The sequence below is a fragment of the Acinonyx jubatus genome, chromosome X, assembly GCF_027475565.1.
Source record: "Acinonyx jubatus isolate Ajub_Pintada_27869175 chromosome X, VMU_Ajub_asm_v1.0, whole genome shotgun sequence".
NCBI lineage: Eukaryota > Metazoa > Chordata > Mammalia > Carnivora > Felidae > Acinonyx > Acinonyx jubatus.
In genome coordinates this window covers 10,338,545-10,359,690 of record NC_069389.1, presented here as the reverse complement: position 1 = coordinate 10,359,690, position 21,146 = coordinate 10,338,545, and the positions used below count along the sequence as shown (strand labels likewise).

At 53.3% G+C, this 21,146-nt stretch overlaps 1 protein-coding gene across 6 annotated transcripts in view; it reads left to right on the top strand.

Moving 5' to 3' along the window:
* GPM6B (glycoprotein M6B) overlaps positions 1–21,146 on the top strand; it is a 146,826-nt gene that overhangs the window by 123,016 nt on the left and 2,664 nt on the right. For 4 of the 6 annotated variants that reach the window (XM_027054619.2, XM_053202097.1, XM_027054614.2 and 1 more), the window contains 5 exons: positions 9,450–9,636; positions 11,186–11,342; positions 15,977–16,148; positions 17,911–17,984; positions 18,868–18,933. In XM_027054619.2, the coding sequence (XP_026910420.1) occupies positions 9,450–9,636; positions 11,186–11,342; positions 15,977–16,148; positions 17,911–17,984; positions 18,868–18,933 (656 nt within the window). Of the gene's footprint in view, positions 1–9,449; positions 9,637–11,185; positions 11,343–15,976; positions 16,149–17,910; positions 17,985–18,867; positions 18,934–20,157; positions 20,933–21,146 lie in introns of those variants that run through there. The other 2 variants (XM_027054615.2, XM_027054618.2) reach the window with 1 other exon arrangement.

Sequence of the window (21,146 nt, the reverse complement as noted above, 5' to 3'; positions counted from 1 at the left end):
CCCCCCATCGCCCTTTCCTTATCTGTCCCTACCTCACTCCCGGTGTCCCTTCTTAAATGATTTCTCATGTGTTTATGTCCCCCAGGCCACCCCTCCGCGGCCGCGCAGGGCCGGCCTAGTGCCTCTCACACAGCAGCGATCTGCCGGGAATGCACACATGCTCTCGGCCCGACGGTCCGGGAGGTCGACGGCTGCTATAGCTCACTGTTGTGGGGAGTTTTCCAGTTTCTTGAACGCCCTGCCGATCTCCCTGCTTTTCACATCTGTGTCATCTGAACTTAGAGCTCGCTTCCCCTACTCAGTGTCCACTTCCCCAGTGATGCACCCCCACACCTAGAAACTAGGCACAGAGCCCACGCGCGATCTTTAGGAAAACCAGAGCCGGTTCCCGCGAGGGGCCAAGGAAGAGACCGGCAAGTGTCTGTTTCTTGACTTTGTTGATTCTTTTGCATCATTCAAAATAGTTTCAACATTCTTAGCATCGTACAGTCGGACTTTTATGTCGGTGACTCTAAGAAGGTCGAGAGAGGACGGGGCGGGGGGGGGGTCAAATGGTCATTCGAGTGATTTGCCGTTTAGTGCTTTATCAGGAAGCCCCCCCTCCCGCACCCATTGACTTACACTGTTAAAAATAACAGACCCCAAAAAAGCTTTGGTGATGTGGGTTATGTCTCTAAATAGTTTCTGTATAAGAAATTATACCCCATTTATTATTAAATGGACATATTTATTTAAAATAACAATAATAAACCCAGGACGTGTTAACGTAAATAGTGTTTAGGAAAGAGAAGTACTTTTCAAAACAAAGTAAAATTTCAGGGAGAAGGGTCCTATTGTGTTAGATTTTTGCACATTTCCTTACTCTCTGCTTTCCGTCAGCCAGCTGCGTTTTCCTGTCCGCGTCGGCACTCATCCAGAGGCATCTTGGATAACTAGTTTTGGTTGAAAAACTTGGTCTCTTGCAGATATAGTTGGAGAGTGGAGGAACGTGTTAATGGCCTTTCCATAATACACCAAAATCCAACCAGGGGGGCGGATTCCTAAAGAACGTTTGTAATGTGGACTCTGACGCCATACCTGTGACCTTTTTGTGTTCTGTTCCTTTAAAATCTGTGGCGCTCTCTTGCACTTCGATTGACTCCGTATTCAGGTGATCGCGTAACGTTGCACATCGGTCCTGTGGAAAGCATTGGTTCTCTGAGTTGTGCGGGTCTTCCAACTACTGGCACGTTCCGTTGTGCCAGATAAAAAAAAGTCTCATTTGTGAATACGGCCACCAAGTCCATCCAGAAGTCTTTGAAGTACTGGGAAGCTGGCACTTTGACTACGGCAGGTGCACGTTGCCCACATCGGCTGGCAACAAACGGATTCCGTCAACTGTTTCCTTTGACAGGACAGGCTACCGCACTCGGATCTTTTTTTGAGACAATTTCTGCCAGACACCCAAGTCTTAGTAACTATGGTTTGTCAGTCACTAATTCAAGAAAAAGGGATGCTCAAAAAAAAAAAAAAAAAAAAGTGCTAGTTCAGCTCGCAGCTCCATTCCACGAGAACTTTTCCTCAAGACAGCAGTCACACGTTGTGCTTTCTGCCCCTGCCCCCCAAAGTTGCATCGCACAGACCATTCAAAAGGTGTAAAAACACTGACACCTTAGGGCTATTGATGAAAAGAGTTTTAACCAGGCAGACCCCCTGAGAGAGTCCCCGGGTCTCCCAGGGCCTTGGTCCCCGCCTACCCACCCCCACCCCGGTTCCCCTTTACGCAGAATAGAATGACCTGGGGAGTGGGTGACAAATGCAGAAGGAAGGAAGGAACCTCCTCTCTCCCCAGACCTACAGGAATCTGCATTTTTAACGAGATCCCCAGGGAATTTCTAGGCACATTCAAGTTTGAGAGGCCCCGCTGTTTAACAGGGCTCTGCAAACTTTTCCCGTAAGGGGCCAGATGGTAAATATCTGTGGCAACAGCTCAGCTCTGCCTTTGCAGCTTGGAAATAGCCACACACAGTCCGTCAACTGATGCATGTGGCTGTGTTCCCATCAAACTTTATTTATGCACACAGAAATTTGAATTTCATATACTTGCGTCGTGAAATAAAAAAATAATATGAGACAATGTGATTCTTTGACATCTGAAAAGTCATTTAGAAATGTGAAAAAAAAAAAAAACATTATTAGTTCCCAGGCCACAGGAAGAGCAGTGTGGCCCATGGGCCATGGTTTGCTGCCTCTTTCTCTGTGACATTTATTCCTTAGCTTGGATGCTCATTGAAATCAGTTGAGGAGCTTTTTTGTGTGTGTCCTTAAAAAAGACAAAACCTCAGGGCACCTGGGTGGCTCAGTCGGTTGAGGGTCCGACTTGGGCTCAGGTCATGATCTCATGGTTCGTGAGTTCGAGCCCTACGTCGGGCTCTGTGCTGACAGCTGGGAGCCTGGAGCCTGCTTCGGATTCTGTGTGTCCCTCTCTCTGCACCTCTCCTGCTTGCATTCTTTCTCTCTCCAAAAAAACAAAACAGAAAAAAAAAACATAAAAAAATAAGAAGACAAAAACCTAGTTCCTGAGTCCCACCTTCAGAAATAATGATTTCATGGGTCGGTGGTGAAGTCTGGGCATCAGGGCTTTAAAATGCTCTTCAGACCATTCTAACTTGCAGCAACATTTGAGAACTTCTGCTCTATGTTTTTAAAACAAAGTTTAAGGCTTTAAAAAAAATTTTTTTTAATGATTTATTTTTGAGAGAGACAGAGCATGAGCAGGGGAGGGGGAGAAAGAGGGAGAGAAAGAATCCGAAGCAAGCTCTGAGTTGTCAGCACAGAGCCTGACGTGGGGCTCGAACCCGTGAACCGCGAGATCATGACCTGAGCCCAAGTCAGACCCCCAACCACTGGCTAAGCCACCCAGGGGCCCCCTAGACTTTTTTGTTTTTAATGGTAGAATCTGTCGTGGACCGCGACTGCTCTTGTAACCTTTGAGCCGGGTGGTCTCCCCCTTGGCGCTATTGACGCCTTAGGCCCATGCCCCGTCATCCTCTGTCGCATGTCCGTGCGCACGTGTGCGGTGGGAGGGTGGCGCACTGCGACGTAGGGGTTCCGCATCGTTCCTGGCTCCTACCTACAACGTGTCAAAGGTGTACTCCGGGTTGCAATGACTGAAAACCTCTCTGCCCCCTGCCATCAGGCCCCCGGAGGACAAAAGCGTCCCTACTGGAAAACCACCGATCTCAACAACGGGTACTTTTTGTTCCTGCGATCTTGATTTCCCCACCTTGGCCCTGGTGACATTTGGCACTACTGAGGACAACCAAAAATAGCTCCAGACGGTGCTGAATGTCCCCCGGGGGACACAGCCACCCCTGTTGAGAACCACTGCTCAGGCCATTTCAGAACGAGGGTGGCCTCTGTCTGCTGACATTCAGTGTTGTTTCTCTGAAGTAGGATTCTGTCTGCCTCCGTTTTCCGGTTGCCTGTTGTTTCAAAGTTGCAAACCTTGGTTAATTCCTTCCATTTTTTGGCTCATTGGAAACCAGTAAAGTAGCAGGGAAGGCGGCGCTTAGAGGGCCTGGGGTGTGTGTGTGTGAGAGAGAGTCTGTGTTGCGCACGCGCTCGCTCTCGCGCGTGCGCACGCTCTCTCTCTCTCTCTCTCTCTCTCTCTCTCTCTCATTCCCTGGGGAAGAATCTGAGCCCTTGTTCCTGCCGTCCCTCCTTCTGAGCCAGCATTAAATCTGCAGCCAGGATCACAGACGACTCGGGGCAAATCACTGGGCTCTTATGAACTCAGCCATGGCAACGGCCATCCGCAAGCCCGGGGACAAAACGTGTTTTATTCTGTTGTTCTGCACAAAAGGTTCTAGAGACGCTGGAGACAAAATGGCCATTGAGAGTCAGAGGCACTGATGCGTATTTTTTTTTTCCCCCTACTATGTGGTTTATATTTAAACTGTCTTAGGCTAATGCACACTGGAGTCTTTGTGTGAATCAAATTCTAAAAACCTCTTTGGCCAGAGCCTGGTTAAATGAAGGCTTAAGACGTTATTAACCTAACAGAGGTTTGGCGAGGGGGGGGGGGGGGTGTTGGAGAGAGGCACCGACAATCACTAGTAAAATGTGCTAGAAACCCTAGCTTTGATTTTTTTGTTTTTGGTTTTGTTTTCTTTTTCCCCCCCTTTTTACATGAGCCGATCACAGTCATCACAAAATGCTTTCCTTGCTTTTCCTGGTGCGCGTTGAACTCAACGTCATGGCCGGTTTGAAGCCTGGGAAAACTCAGTCCGTGCATTTACATGAGCGTCCAAGAGAAGCAGGCACCTCCCTCGGCGGCGTTCCGCGGTCCTCTGATTCGGAGGAGGCGCTCCCGTTGTACTCTTTGGAAGGCCCGCCGAACAACTTGGAACATTTTGTTTTGCTTCGTTGCAGACCCTGGAACTTGCGTTTGATTGGCAGGTGGCTAGGGTGTTCTGGCCGGGTCCGGTGGGCCGCCTCTTAGGGAGAAAACCCCCAACACGAACGGTGCACAAAAGCGGGATGCACCCCCCCCCCCCGGGATGGGGGAGATGGGACTGTTGGCAGAAGTGGGCTCCTCAGACTCGCCTGCGCACAGATCACCTGGGGGCTTGCTGATCGGGGGTGGGGGTGGGGTGAGAGCCTGCGTTTCTCCCCGGCTCCCTGCTGGGGTTGACCTTGCCCATCCAAGGACCACGCTCTGCAAAGCGCAGGGTCTGAGTTGCTTTCAACCTATAAATGGGGCACTCGGGGCTTTGGTTGGCCTCAGAAAGTTCTCGTTGCCATCCAACAGAAGCCGACGGCGTGCCTCTTTAACTCCTTACAGACCCACGAATCCGATCGCCTACCAGAAAGCCTCTCTTGAGGTGACAGCCAGTCGCCTCAAACTCAGCATGCCTAAAACGGAACTCACGTGTGTTCGAAAAGCCTAGCCCCGTTCTGGTCACGCCTCGCTGGAGGAACAGCGAGGGTTTACGACCCCAACCTGTTCCCTGCGGATAAAAGTGCTCCGTGGCTTCCCCTGATTCAGAGCATCAAGTCCAGAGTCTTTAACGCAGCCTGGAAAGCCCCAAGGGGTCAAGCTCCGACAGACCCCTCCTTGCCTTCCTTCTGCTGCCCTCTCCGGACTCTCTGTTCTAGCTTCTGTCATCCCTGGGAAAGCGCCCTGCCCTTTTCCACCGTAGAGCTTTTGTTTGCCATCTGCCTGCTTCCCGGAGCCCCCCTCTGGCACCTATCCTTTCCCTTTACCAAATGAGTTCAAATCCACCCTTCGTATTTAGGCTCTGGAAGCCATCGCTGCGCCCCACCCCAGGCCTCAGTACGTACCCCCCCCCCCCCCCCCGTCTGCTCTCGTAGGACTTCTGGGTAAACCATTGGGTGAATGTCGCTCTCCCCCCACCGACCGTGAGCTCCGTTACAGGGTGGGTCGTGCCCATCTTAGCCCACCAGCCCCGCGCTTGGGACATTGGAGACACCTGGGGAGCAGTGAATATTCACTTGTGGAATGAGATGGAACGAAGGAGTGGACGGGCCGCTCCCTCCTCCCAGTGCTGCCGTCCTCACCAGGAGCCCTTACTCTGCTTAACCGACAGCTTTGGTCAAACAAGGCCTTCGAGAGACCCCAGTAACGGAGATAAGAGCCAGGTTATGGGGGAAGAGTTTCTCTTTTTGGAGCGAGCCCTGGTTCTTTGGTTCTGCTGAGCATTTATTTTACCAATTGACTCGTAAGCCACGGGTGGTTCTGCGTAAGCCTGCCGTCTAGTACCTTGAAGACCGTTTCATATCTTTTGTCCAGTTTTTTAATTGTTTCAGGCAGGAGAATAAATCACTTCCCCGTTACGCTGTCTTGGCCAGAAGCCAGGAATCCTCTGGTGGAGGTGGGGAGACACAGTAAAGAGCTCGTGTGATTCTCGAGGGGTTCTCCGGTTGGAGCATACGTGACGATACCCCCCAAAGGCTTGTTCAGCTCGGATCGCCGGGGCCACCCCCCGAGCTTCTGCTTCGGCCAAGCCCTTCTGGAAATGGTTAGTGAATGTCGCAAGCTTTGTAAGCCGCGCGCTCCCTGTCCGGGCTCCTCAGCCGTGCCATGGTGGGGCAGCAGTAGCCGCAGTCTGTCAACGGATGGGTACGGCCGTGTTCCAATAAAACTTTATTTACAAAAACACAGGCTGTCGTCTGCCGACCCCCGGTCGAGGAGAACGCTGAGCCTTGCCTCTGGGGGTTAGGACGGGGGGACTGGCGCCTCCCTCCAGAGGGAAGGGAGAAGTCATTCTTTCCAGCACACCGCTAGTCCCTCGAGAGAGTCGGGCTGCTGAACTTCAAGATGGCAGGAACAGCATTAAAGCAAGCACGGGGCCCTGTGAGAGCACAGGTCGCATGCCTGTGAGGCTGGCCTGAGCACGTGTCGCCATCGTGACCGCCTCTGCCACAGCCATACCCGCCTGTGTTGCCGGTCGGAGATGCTGTTAACGTTTAGAAAACACATTTAGAAAACGTATTCAGGTCGGTCTTGGTTTCTCTGGGGTAAGTGTGTGGGCATATGACCAGCCTGCCTGTGTTTGAAGATGCTAGCTTCTAGACTGACAGAGAAGGTACAGTGGGGGTGATCCATTTATAGAAGGTTGGATAGCCACCACACGTGCGAGTTTAGTGCGCAACTGACCAGCCAAGGGAGAATACACCCTTCATCCAGCCGTGTTGTTTCCTGTAAGTTCTTCCCGTGGCGGATTCCACAAGCTTCTACTCACATTGGCCAGCAGGGTCCCCGGGAGATTCGTCTGTGTGTGTGCAACCACGATGCCCAACGTGGTGACTGCTGTTCCAAAACTAGACCCACCGCACAGGGGTATCTGGAGTATACCTTTGGGAGTAATTGAAGAAATAAGTCATTCAGGCAGCCTTTCTCGTCACGCTTAGCATATCAAGATGGAGCCGTAGTGCCACCGGGCCTGTCTGCAGAAAGCTGTGCCCGACCCCTCTCGGATAGGAATTCTGTCCCCTCCTGCTGTCCTCTCCCTGCTACCACCCCACCCCCCCCCCGCCCACCCCATGGCTCTCCAGCAGTCTGACTCGCCGTCGTCACGCTGTGCTGTGATAATTGCGTTCCTTGTGTGCCTGCAGCTTCGTGTGGTCCCCTTGAAGGCAAGGGGGACGTGCTATTTTGTATTTGTACCCGGGCCTTCCCAAAGTACCGACTTCGTGAAATCCAAAGTAGAACTCAGAACCCAGCTCGCCGTACAGAGAACAGAATACGTGGCAAGGCAAAACAGGTCTTCCAAAGCCGTGCTTTGTGATGAGAGAACGTTCTGTGGCTGTTGAGCATGTGACACGTGGCTAGTACAACTGAGGAACTGGGTTTTTTTTTTTCTTTCTTTTTCTTTTTTTGGCTACTGTGCTGGACAGCACAGTCCCAAGGCCACACAGCTGTGTCCGGTGAGGAGTGGACACCACTCGTTAGCCAGGGAAGCTGCCATCGATCTTGTTCATCACACCCCCCAACGGGCTGAGGACGGGGGAGGCGGTGAGCGACAGCTATGACACACGGGTCTCCTTGCTCTTTACGTAACGGGCCACGAGGCTGAGGATCATAGTTTGTCTTGCTTGGCTGGGTCTGGACACCGTTTGGACCTCCAGTTGCCACCTTCTCCCCCCCTCATTCCCCAGAAAGTTGTATGACCGACTAAGACGGAAGTCCGTTGCCCTTGGTCCCAAACCTCAAATGTCCAAAGCTCTGGAAGGTACCACCTTGCTAGTGAACTTGAACCGTATTGCGCGCTGGTCCCCATTGTACGTAGTCGCGCGATCCACTTCCGGGAGGTGGTTCTTCATCGCAACAGCCAGCCATCCTTTGAAATAAAAGACAGCACCCTTGCTTATGAAGCCCTGACCTTTCTTATTTTCCAGCAAACTGAAGAGAAATGTGGTAACGAGGGTTTATAGTCCCTTCTTGGGGTGGGCTTAGGCAAATGCTACTTTTTTTTTTTAATGCTTATTTATCTCTTGAGAGAGAGAGCAAGCGGGGAAGGGGCAGAGAGAGGGGACAGAGGATCCCAAGTGGGCTCTGCGCTGATGGCACACAGCCCGACGCGGGGCTCGAACCCACGAACCGCGAGATCATGACCGGAGCCGAAGTCGGACGCTTGACCGACTGAGCCACCCCGGCGCCCCAGGCAAATGCTACTCTTGAATGAGATGCCCTCCCCAATGGCAAAGTCCATCTCCAGCGCTTTGTGCTGGGTCATTTCTTATCTACTATAAAGACCATTTCGGGGGGTCGGGAATACCTAGCTGGCTTAATGTGCTCGCCTTGAATCAGTGAACCGCTCTTGATTGCTGTTCAACATCCTAATGCCGTCCGAGTTCGATCTCCCGGACAAGCCATTTACTTAAAACAGCGACGGGAGGTCAGGAGAGGTACCCCCATTACCCCGAGGCCAGCACTGCTTTAACCGAAACGTAAAGGTCTCCGAACTGAAAATGTCACCTGGCGCTGCCCCTTGGGAAGAGATTTCTGGACATCTCGAGTTGGTTTTTTTTGTTTTGTTGTTTTTTTAATGAAGAAAAATCTTCTCAAGATGAACCGTGAATTGTGGCTCTTTCTCCTTCATTTCACTTCATGGATGCTCATTTTGTCTTTTCTGTTTTTCCCTCTGTTCCTTTTCCTTCAAGTACTTAAATGTCACCCACCAGTTCTGGAGCTTACTCTGCACCACCTGCACTGGGGAAGGAGGCAGGTGGAAGCTGGGGAGGGTGGGAGGAGGAATGAAGTCTTTGTATTCGAAAGCTGAGGGCATTCGAGAGTGACACAAACGAAACCTGAGCGGACCCACTCGCGTGGACGTGGGTGACTTTGTACTTGTAGGGCCCCCAAACCCCCATCGCCTTTCCACAATGACCACGTTGACCCTTTTCTGAACGCAGCAACAGTGTGATTTACTGTATCTGCTTCTTCTGGTCGCCCAGGAGGTCAAAGGCTGGGAGAAAGCCATTGGCTGCTACGGCAATAGAGGTACTCGAAACCCCCCGAGGTTGAGGTTGGGGGGGGGGGGTGTCACTATTGATTCTTCGTGAAACTCGAGCTTCACTGCCGCCCTCTCTTTCGACCTCCTCAGTGGAGTGCGTGCCCCTCAGCGTCCCTGGAGCAGCCGCCTGCCTGCCCTGCCCGCCCCAGGTCAACGAGGAAGGTCTAGCATCGGGAGTTACTCCAGAACGTTTGTCGGTTGGTCGCTCTGTGCTCACCCCGAGCAAATTAAGCTGCGTTCCCTCTCGGAGCCCCAGGGTGCTCAGCACAGAGCGGGGCACGACCCCGCTGGCCCTTGGCCCGTTGAGCTGTTAGGCACAGAGCATGCGAGGGGAGACGGGCATGGTAGCGCGTCTCTGCGGAGGTGCGGTAGCGATGGAGACCGAGGCGTCGTGCCGTAACCGCTGCGTTTTCTCTCCTTTGGGTCCAGGCTGCTTTGAATGCTGCATCAAGTGTCTGGGAGGAGTCCCCTACGCCTCTCTGGTGGCCACCATCCTCTGCTTCTCTGGGGTCGCCTTGTTCTGTGGCTGTGGGCACGTGGCCCTCGCGGGCACCGTGGCGATTCTCGAGCAACACTTCTCTACCAACACCAGCGACCATGCCTTGCTGAGCGAGGTGTAAGTACCCGCTTCCCCTTGGCGACGGATTTCAAAGGCAACTACCCCGTGATGGTTTCGAAAAGACCAGTGAGCTCTCCTGGCAGGAAACGGATGCTTTCCTTCAAGCTTCCTTGCAGGCAGATGGGGAAAAAAAAGCGCACGAGAGGAGGAAAAAAGGAAAGGGCCAAGTAGGCAGTGAGCGTTTGGCCCCAGGGGTGTCCGGGGACTGCAAGGGGGCCACACAGGACTCCACACACACACACACACACACACACACACACACACACGCCGTGCACGTGGTGGGGCTGTGGCAAGGTGGTCACGCCAGAGACCGTCTCCCCGGCTCCTAAGTAGCGATGCCGTCCGGGGTCCTTGCGGGAAAGGACCGTCCCCGAGTGCGAGGGACCCTGTTGACTTGCCCCAACTCTCAGCGTGCAGGGGCAGTGTTCTTCCTCCTCCAGGAGAACGAATCCCAGAGCATCCTCTGATGCAGAAAAGGGGACGTTTCAGGGCTTTAGCCCCAAGTCTCTGGCTGCCCATTCTGGAATTTTCAGTGGAGGCCCAGCAGCCCCCTGCAGAGACTCTCCTTTTCTCCATTTCCTGCAGTGCGGTCTTGCTCCTTCCTTGACTGCCAAAGTCTCACCGCACGTTTAGGCGTCTTGTGACCATAAGCAGCTTCTCTCCCAGCTGCAAAAGGCAGGAAGTTTTACTGAACGATAATGGAATGATGTTGGAAGAGTCCTTAGGGAATTTTCTTCTTTGTCTTTTGTTTTGTTCCGTGTTCGCAAATGACATCCACAGGAATGTGGGGGGGTGGGGGAGGTGGCAAGGACCCCCAGCCAGGACAAGGCGCTCCCTGAGTGTCAGCTGTGTGCAAGGAAGTCCAAGAAAGACCTACCAAAACTGATTCCGGGAGCCGTATACCGATCTAACTAGCTAGTGATCCCAGTCGATGGCTCTTAAACTCCCAAGAAGCATCAGAAAACCCCCATGCCCACGCTTCCACGTGTGATAAGAAGATGAGTGCACAACTTCCTCCCTAAACAAGCCCCTGAGCGCTTCTCTAGGGGCTCGTGAGAGTAACGTTACGCACTAGGCCTGGTTGGGAGGTGTTTTGCTATGGCGGAAAGAACGTGCGGTCCTTAGAGCAGAGTTCAGAGACTGGCTCTGCCCCTCCCTGCGTGTCCTTCGATGAGTCACTTAACTTCGCAGTCGATGCCTGTGTGTCCTTATGCGCCCAATGAGGATTCTGATCCTCGCGGCACAGGAATTGGGGCATATTAAAAGATGACAGCTGGGCCTCTGCCCTTGACCAGGCAGACTTCTCCCTTGCCTGGAGAGGTTGTCCATCTGACCCTTGGGCCCACCTTGGGAGAGAGGCCCAGGTTGCTGTGGCGTGGGCAGGGAGGCCAGCCTGGAATGCCGCATGAGCCCACGGCAGCCATCGCTGGGATGGGAGGGGTCACGGGACCTGACCACCGTCATGGTCGCCCTCCGGTGGCACAAACATCTTGCCCTCGCCCCGTGGTCCACTTCCCTTTTCTGGATCTCGCCTTCCTTTCCGCAGAATACAACTGGTGCAGTATGTCATCTACGGGATCGCGTCCTTCTTCTTCTTGTATGGGATCATTCTGCTGGCAGAAGGCTTCTACACCACCAGCGCCGTGAAGGAGCTGCACGGCGAATTTAAGACAACCGCCTGCGGCCGGTGCATCAGTGGGATGGTGAGTACGAGCCTCTGGCTCGTATGTGACCCACAAGCAGGGCCACGCCCCTGTGCCTCCCTTTGTATTTGGTCAAAGCTATGAGCCGATGGCGGGTAGACGGAGCATCCGCGACGCGGATGTTGTTCGTACGTTCTAGAGTTGCAGAGATGGAACCATCTCCAACACCTCATTCTTGCTGATGATTAACGCCTGCTGCCGCAGCACCAAGCATTTCCCTTATGAATATACAGGCCGTCAGGGCCCTGATGGTTTTTTCAGATAGAAAGTTCTCGCTGTGAAAGGAGGGAACTGCCATGTTGTCTCCGCGCCCCCTTGCGTTTGTCTTGGAACACGGACTGTGGCCCTAAAGACCGTGTGCCGGGATCAACTGTCGCGATTCCTTGGAAGTCCCAGGCACTTCTCCTCCCAAGCACCTGGCGGGGTATTTGCTAGTCACAGGCTCTTGTCCTCAAGAAGCTCGCAGCAAACGCCAGCCCGTGGGGCCAATCTGGCCTGCCATCTGTTTTCGCGCAGCCCACGAGCTAAGAATGGCTATGTGTCCTTAACTTGGTGGGGAAAATTATCCATGGAAATGATGTCAGATTCACGTTTTGGTGAGCGTCGTATGATGGGCACCCAGCCACATCCACGCCGTCGGTGGCTGCTTTCACGCTCTCCCAGCAGAGCTCGAGAGTTGAGACCGAGCCGGTATGTGGCCCTCGGGGCCTAAACTGTCCCCCGTCCGGCCTCTTGCCGGCGTTTGCCGACCTCTGGTCTCGAGGAGGACAGAGCTTAAGAGCTCGTTAAAAGACAGGCTTACAAAGGGCCGCGTCACCAAAGGGAACTCAGTGGCGGGCAGAGAGGCTGGGAAGGAAGAGGCACGTATGGAGTCGGATGTGGGGCACGTTGAGTTTGTAAATGGTGCGTTCACATCAAGCATCTCCCTGGAGTCTGGGCGCTGACGGAACTTTCTGGTCTCGCTGAAGAAAGGACGTACGGTCTGGCTTCAAATGCCGGGGGGGGGGGGGGGGGAGGCCAGCAGTCAGAAAAACCCTCCTTCCTCCTCAGAGGACCACAGCTTGTAGCGTATTTCCCCATGAGCAGGTGTGTGCCCTGTGGCACGGTGCGGAGGCCCCGTCTTACCCTGGGTGGCCACGGCCACTGCTCATCCCAGGAGCGACCTTGGTCCTAAGGAAACTACTGAGATGCACCGTCCCTGCTGCTTCCCTGTCTGGCCCTTGGTTCCTGGCAAGTTTCAGAGTCCTTTGCCAAACAGGCCAGGGACAGAAATCCAGACAGGAGCACAAGGCAGTGGGGCACCGATGCTGCCCGCACAGTAAGGGGGGGGGGGGGGCTCTGTGGCCAGCTCAGGTGGGGGGATTGGGAACCAGCAGGGGCAGGGCCGAGGCCCAGAAAAGAGCGGGGTGCTCCTGGGAGCCAGGAGTGTGCCTCTGCCGGACCAGAAGGGTCTAGTGAAGAAGGGAGGAAACGACAGCTGCGGGGGACGGGACAGACCAGATCGGAAAGGCCCGGAGTGCCTGGCTACGAACAAAGGTGACAAAGAGGGGTGGGGAGTGGGAGACTCCCACTCAGGAAGGAGAGCATGGCGGATGGCAGGGAGGGAGAGCGAGAGGCCAGCGTGAGGCTGTGACGAGCGGTGGGGATCCCAGCTAGGCTCCGGGGACAGGGGACACATTCGGAGTGGGGGCAGGCCAAACGCTAGGGTTGGTGTGTGGGACTAAGCGTGACAGGAGGGAATAAGCGCCAGGTCTCTGGCCTGGCGGCCCGTCGAGGAGGCTGCTCGTTCTTTCGGTGTCAGACCGTTGCTGGGGTCCACGGGCAGTCACCTAGTGTGTCACCGAGGAACTTGGGCTGGGGTTTCTGGGAACACTGGGCAGGCACGGACAAGGTGACACCGAGGTTTTAGGGGAAAAGATCCCTGGGGCACAGCCCGGTCTACCGGGAAGACCCAAGCGAAGGAGGCACTACCGCCAGGGAGGTAAGGAATGTCATGGGGCTCAAGGAGGTGGCCAAGGAGAGCCCCCCCACCCCGCCAAGGGTGCAGCTTGTTAAAACCTCAGGTCCAACCTCCGAGTCACTCTTGCTATGCTCCTGTGCTCGGGGCCCACGGCCTATGGCAAGTGGCACCTGCGGCTGGCATCTGTCACCCAGTGAGCTCTGGAAGTTTCTGACGCAGCCCCTCTGGTTCTGCCCCGGCCGGTCCCTAATTCCCGCAGCATGACTGAGACCGGGCCGTCACTGTCACGGTCTCAGGGCAGGGCTGCCAGAGGCGATACCAGTGTGGACACCGGTCCTGCGGGAGTCCGAGCCCTGTCTGTGCCCCTTTACTCTTTCCGAAGTCGGATGCTTAAGTGACTGAGCCACCCGGGCGCCCCTCAGGGTGGCTGTTTCACGTTAGGTTCACAGAACAAGGGCCTAAATGAGTTGTGGGGGTTTTATTTTATTTTTTTTGGGGGGCACAGAGCAGGAGGCCGAGGGGCGGAGGGGGAGAGGGGGAGAATCCCAAGCAGGCTCCACTCTCATTGCCGAGCCCGGTGGGCTCAATATCACAACCCTGGGATCGTGACCTGAGCCACACTCAAGAGGAGGTTGCTCAACTGACTGAACCACGCGGGTGCCCTGAGAGTAAATGGATTTACAACTCACAGGGGAAGTTCTGTCTCGGTAAACCTGTTATTTAAAAATAGTAATAGTAGGTGAGTGCTATACAAGTCAGGGGAACGGTTACTTTGGGGAAGGAAATGGTTTTAGAAAAAAGACCGTCAGGAGCCTAGAGGAAAAGCAACAGAAAAGTGGGGGACTTTGGTCAGCTGCCCCCTCACTTCTATCCCTCAAGTTTCAGAAATAAAGGGGTTGCAGTCTCTGCCGGGACCTAGGGCACATCTGGGTGATGGACACGTTGGGGACTGAGTGCTCCCGAAGTCCTTACATGGGGTGGCCCGTGGGCTCGGGGCTCAAACGCCTTGCCAGCCTATCAAAGACCAAGACCTCGGCCAGGGTCAACGGGCTGGAATCCCTGAAAGAGCTCAGATGATGGTTAGCACTCAAGTATAAGTTTATTGAGGTATGTACCTCTTCCAGGCATCATGCTGTTTGTTGCACACTCCGCAGCCTACAGTGTGACTTTTATATGCGCTGGGGAGCCAGAAAATTAATTTGACTCGCTTGATTGTGATGTTTGCTGGATGGTGGTGGTCGGGAGCGTAACCACAGGACCGCGGGGGTCTGACTGTACATTCAAGCAGATCATGGAACGGCCCTGCCTTGGAGCATGTCAAGAAGTCGGCGGTGACGGGGAGGCCTGATGACAGCTGGAGCCAACATGGCCGGTGAGGTGCAGAAGCTCAATGTGCTCCACCCACCTGGAAGCCGGGGCCTGCAACGCTGCCCTTGGTTCCCTAGAAGGCCTGGGGCACTGAGAAAGCGACTCTGCCGGCTTCAGGCCGCCATGACGGGAACGGGCCGCGAGGGGGCGCTGGACCCCGGGCCCTGGCCTACCTTTTGGAGTCCAGACCACAGCCGAAAGGTTAACCAAGCCGGGAACCCCCAGCCCTTTTACAAGTCTCTGTGGTGTTACTAGAAAGTATTCTTGGGAAGGGTAAGAAAAGGAAGCCTAGTCGGGAGTAGCCCATCCGGGAGCACTGAAACTGCTGAAATCGGCTTCTTCGGATCGCTTTAGAAATGCAAATGTTCCTGACGGTAGAAACGCCCTTGAATAAGAGCGACTTATTTCTGCAGTTTCAGGGGCCTGGGACCAGCAGGAGCTGGCCCCCCAGGCTGATCGGGGCTCAGCCAGCTCTGTTCCTGCAGTATGCAAAGTCGAGGGAAGCTTCGGGGCTTCAGCATCGGCTTAAAAAAATAAAAGCCAAATTAGAATTCTAAACCGTTGCCCACGAGCTCCGTGGGTGCGCATTCTGAAAATATGAATACCGGGACTTGACGTTTTTGGAACAGCCTTTCAAAGTTCTCTGAAAACTGGTAGTCAAGGCAGGTTAGGAAGGAAAGTAGAGGGAAATGAGAATTTTATCTTCTGTGCATGAAGTTTGTGTTCAAGGCTATTTTAAAGGTTCAAACACTTCACGCTTTTAGTGAATTCGCAGGATCTTGAACCTAGCACGCTTCCTTTTGAGAAAGGGCTTCCTGTAGCTGTAGCACTGGTGAGTGACTGCCCATATGTTGTGTGAAATAAAGGCAGTTTTTGAGAAACTGCTAGCTTAGAATTCAGTGGCCTGCCCAAGCCTCCACCGCTCTCCCATGGTAAGTGTGGAACCGATACTTAGGGATGGCCTCGGACCTGGTGCTCGGATTGGCTCTGGAATCTGGGACAAGGGAGATCACCTCCTGGCGTCTCATGTCCTCGTTAGGGAAGCGAGGGCCCTGAACAGTCGCGGTGGTGGTGGCTTTGGGCAGTAACATTCTCCGTCCTCCAGCTCTGGAGAGCGTGCCCACCCCGCCCCAGACCTCCTCCCCCCCCCCCCCCCCCCACTTTGCCTTGTCGTTCCGGGGGCCCAGGCGGTGCCGGGAATGCAGCCCACAGGTCCGGTCTCCGGCCCCAACTACGTGAGCATTCCTCCCGGGGCCTGCACGCTGCCCGGGTCACTGATGATTCTTTCTCCTTCTCCTCGGTTCAGTTCGTTTTCCTCACCTACGTGCTGGGAGTGGCCTGGCTTGGCGTGTTTGGTTTCTCTGCGGTGCCCGTGTTTATGTTCTACAACATATGGTCAACTTGCGAAGTCATCAGGTCACCCCAGACCAACGGCACGGCCGGCGTGGAGCAGATCTGCGTAGATATCCGGCAATACGGTACTTCCTTCTAACGCCCAAGACCACCCTTTCTCCTCTTGTGCGTAGGCCTGGACCTTAATTGTTATAGGGCCGTCTTTTTAATCATCGTGATCAGTTTCATTTACTCTTCTCCTCGTATAACCTGTGCTCTGTTTTCTGGAGGGAAACCTCACTTAGGCTCTTAGTGGTAGTTCAAATTTTGGTTATGTGGCGACAGAACCTTTTCCAACTGCTTTATAAAGGAGCTGTGTGTTATGATCAGAAAACACTCCTGGATCTCAAAAGGCTACAGACCTGTTTTTCAAGTTGTTTCCCGTTTTGTACCGCTCCCCTTTCCATCCAAAATATTGCATAGACACTGCAGTCCAATTAATTGCTGTGGCCCACTCTTCAGATCCGGGCTTCTAAAGACGACTAACCTTTATCTGCACTGGAAAACAGCATAAAATCCAGACTGAACTCTGTCAAAGCCGGTGGTTGGAAACCCCTTGAAGCCTATTTTCTAATGAATGGGATCCTCCCAGCAGGCAGCTAAGGCTGGGTCATTTTGCCAAGCCCCAGAAGGCGCCCTTGCCCCTCCTGTCAATGAAATTGAGAGGCGGCCTCCTAAGTAAGGAGTTTAATTAGTGCTTCTTAGCCGAGATGGTAGGAAATCCTGTTCTTGGCAGAAACCGCGAGATGGGGGGGAGAAAGAACTTTTCATTAAAACTGCAGTGAAGATTGCCGGGGAGAGAGGACCATTTCATTTGTGCTGCTTGTTTTTCCCATGGGGCCGGGCTTCAACATCTTTCCTTCCAACATAACCAGAAGCTTGCCCAGCACTGCCCACTGCACTACTCTTTTCTCACAAAGACCAAGGTTCCACCACACTGGTCTTGCTGAGGGTTTGAAAACAGAGTGTAAAGAGGATTTGTAAATAGAGGTCTATCATTGCCTTCGTAAATACTTTCCCTGAAACTTTTTGGCCCTCAGTGATCATATTTTTCAGTCTTCTGTATATGAAAGCACTGTGGAGACTTGTCTTTTCCCCTTCCCCTGAAGTATGAAGACTGATTCGTGGCCCATGGCAAGAAGGGAAGAAATAAGCAGCTTTTTAAAAAATCCTTCCTTCCTTCCTGGGAGAAGAAGAGTAACGTTCCTATTTAAAAGCATGTGCTTACTACGTGACAGGGAACAGAACAGTAACCCAAGGGGCCGTGTCATGGTGGGGAAGGGTCAAGGTTATAGTGAGAGGCACACAGTAATTGGTGTAGACTCCACGGGGTGTCCCTTTAATTTCCAATTGGATTTTCAATACCACTGTAAAATGCAATTGTAAAAGACCTACAAAATCCAAATTACATAACAAATAACTGCCTTGAAACTCGGTGTACCGACTCTCCATTTCGGGACTTCAGTAACAAGTCCACGGACCAGGAAATGCTTCACGAGGGTGGCTGTCCTCCAGCTGTTTAACTAGAGTTCATCCGGGGGTACTAGGGCAAACAGCTTTGGAAATCAGGTTTTACAGATACCAGCACAACTAAACAAAGCGTAATTTGGAGGGAAAACCAATTCAGGCCTACTTGACTTTGCTCTGGTCCTCCTGTCCGAGGAGGACTTGCTATTGATTCTAAAAAGCCTGGTCTGCCGAGGGCAGACAGGGCAAGTGTCGATGAAGAACAGGGTGGATGATTGATTACCTCATAACTGGAACCCAAGTGGTGAGGACCATCGAGAGCCCGGGGCACTGCCGTGTGTGTGGATAATGACGAACGTTGTGTTGGGATTCACTTCACAGGTATCATCCCTTGGAATGCTTTCCCAGGAAAAATCTGTGGCTCTGCCCTGGAGAACATCTGCAACACCAATGAGGTAAACCCTTCTCCGGCAGGGGGCCTAGAGCAGTCACCTGGCAAAGCAGGCTGAGGAAAGGGCTCTTGGCCGTAGACAAAGCAAGAGCCACTGCAAATGCTAGGAAGGAGAGCTTTTTGTAGACGGCCTTGTACGTAATCACCAGCACTCGGCCATCTGTGACCTAGAAAACGCTAAGGATCCTCACCTAGTGGGCTGGACCGTGGGAAATGGACCGAGAGCTCTCTCTTTGGGTGAGAATTTGAATCCTGCCCCTCTGGAAATACATGCCACAGCCTTCTTTCACCTTCACTTGGTTTTTCAAAGTAGGACATTTATCGCAGAACAAATGCCAATTAATTTCCACCGAAAAGATTCCCTTGAACGTGTATCTAAGCCCAATTTCTATCAATGTAGTCACAGTTCATCTCTCGTTCAGCCTTAACTGGCAGTAAATAAATCCTAACCCGCTTTGGTTTAAAAGCAGACCTCAGAATATTCTTTAGGCATCGGTTTATAACTGTCTATAAAAGAACATTCTTAAATGCACGAGTGGGAGCTTGCATATTTAAGAGACTCCTAGCATCAGCCCCGTGCCTCCATCATTAGCCAGTATGTAAGGTCCATACTGGCTCCGAGCAGGGGTTCTTAAACATGGCTCCACGGGGCAGTCCCGGAGGGCAATTCCACTCCCGGTGGAGGCCCCGCTACTGAGGTTAGACGAGTGGAGGGCACGGCCTGCGCAGCAGTTTCTGAAGCTTCCTGCGTGGTGGCGCGGCCGGGCTATGACCCAGACCCGTGCACGCTGGCACGGAGCCTGGCCACCACCCATCGAGGAGAACGAACGGGCAGAGGTCCCGTCCTTCCACATACAGTGCTCACATGGTGCCCTGTTCTTTTCTAGTTCTACGTGTCCTATCACCTGTTCATTGTGGCCTGCGCCGGAGCCGGTGCCACCGTCATCGCCCTGGTGAGTATCGGGCCCCCGGCTGGCCTAGTCTAGCTCCTGGCTTTCCCTTCTGGCAGACAACTCGGGGACGCAGCACTGCTGGAGGGTAGTGGAATTTGGATTCTGTGGGGACAAGACACCTGGGCTGGCCTAGCGCGTGCTTGCACGTGAGGCATTTACTGATTTCTTTGCCAGGAAAGGTTAATTTCCAGCCGGAAATGCGTATATATACACATAGATGCATGTACTGATGTTCTTGTCAAGTCTCCTTAAACACTGAGCCCCTGTTCTGCGAGGAGACCGGGGGTTCGCTTTCGGCCCGCTGATGAACACGTGACCTTGTTTTAGGAGTTTCTGTTTAAAGACAGTTATTTGGTATATACTGATTATCACTGAGCCGCAGTACAACTCCTCCCTGACCGAAGCTCGGGTGGCACCTCGGGGCCCTCTTGCTGGCTCGAGACTTTCGAGAACACCTCATTCGGCACGACGGTTAGGAAACAGGTGCACAGCAAAATCACAAAAAGCCAAAAAAAACCCGGCACGAACTCGCCCGCAGAAAGGACACTAGTGTACGGTCTGAACCAGGAAAGCACGCAGCGTGGTGCCTCGGTCGACGACAGCCGGGAGACCCCGTCGTCACCCCGGTGCGGCCTGCCCACCGGTGCCTGTGAAAGTGCCCCGAGCAGTGATTTGGGGGGTTACAGAGTCACTTTAGCATGGGAGGAGAGTTGCAGATAGGGACCCTGCAAATCTTGTGGGGGCGCAAGCTTACTGCGGGTTTGCGTGTTCGTACGCACATCCGGGTGTAATGCCCGAGGGCCTGCTTTGTGATTTCAAGAAATCTAAGATGCGGGGAGCAGGAAGGAAATGTCACGTGCTCTTTAGAGCCCCTGAAAACTCAGAAGGGCCTGTTAAAATCACGCTGGCCACCTGTTCTCTTGCAGAGACACAGGCACAAAGAGGACTAAGTGGCGTGGAGGAGGCAGGGTGGGGGGAGACGAGGGGAAACAGGGCCTTTAGCTTCCAGCGGCAGGCTGCGGACCCAGGCAAGTCTTCCTAATAAAGGTACTGAGGGCGGAGGTGAGGACCAGTGGTGCGTACGAGAAGGGCGGGGGGGGGGGGGGGTGGCACGCAGGAAAAGCTGTGTGGTGACAAATGGGGGACAAAGAAAGCCCCGGGGCCGGAGCGGGCACCGGCCCTGACCACCTGTATCTCACTGTCCTGTTTGTTCTCTCCCACCAGCTGATCTACATGATGGCTACTACATATAACTATGCTGTTTTGAAGTTTAAGAGTCGGGAAGACTGCTGCACTAAATTCTAAATTGCCTAAGTCCAACAAGGAGCTTTAGACAGCTCTGCGCGGTAGCCTGAAAGATCACTGACCCCACCCCCCCCCCCCCAGATGAAAGCAGAGTCAGATGCTACCGTTTTGCTACAGTCATTTGTACATAGCTTTAGTTGACTCACTTTGCCTTGTAGATTAATAACATGCCTCACCCTAAGTGAATTACAAAGCCATGAGATCTGGCTTATTTCCACGGTGTGAAAAGGATTCAGTGATTTACTGGCATTGGGTGAGCATCCGGTAAAAAAAAAAAAAAAAAAGAATTTTCTTGACCTTTGAGGGGTATCTCTAAGTGAAGTATTAACACTCTGTAATACCTGCATTTTCCATTATTTTTGCTTGCTTGATAACCAACAGGAGTGCTCCACAGGAGATGGAAGACAGATCCCTTCTGATCTGCGTTTTGTTGTGTTAGACTCTGGAGAAAAAAAAAAAAAAAAAAAAGGACCTATTGTAAAGTTGATTACAAAATTTTTTGCTGATTCCCCGGTTCACTGCCCCATACGTGCCCCTCAAGTAAGTCAGCTAGAGGTTTCTACCGGGGGGGAGGGTTCTTCTTTCCGCACACCACAGCCCTCCCTTGCAGAGGCGCAGGATGGGTAACCTTGCCCCTGTGTTTTGGCGAGCAGTGACCGACTCCTCGTAGCCCGCTCTCAACCCGCACGTAAGATTTTAACGGCAAGAGCAATCGTGCCTGCCGTCCGAAAGCCTCCGCTACGTTGAACAGGAGAGAGGAGGAACTCGAGGTGTAGATTTTGCAGGGAAGACCAGGAAACTAGGTGGGAAAGAAGTGTTTGCTACAGGAAGTGTCAAGGATGAGGATTCTTCCATTCTGTGACAGGCAGGAAGGGCCGTGACCCAACGGAAAAGGTAGCTTCCCGGCT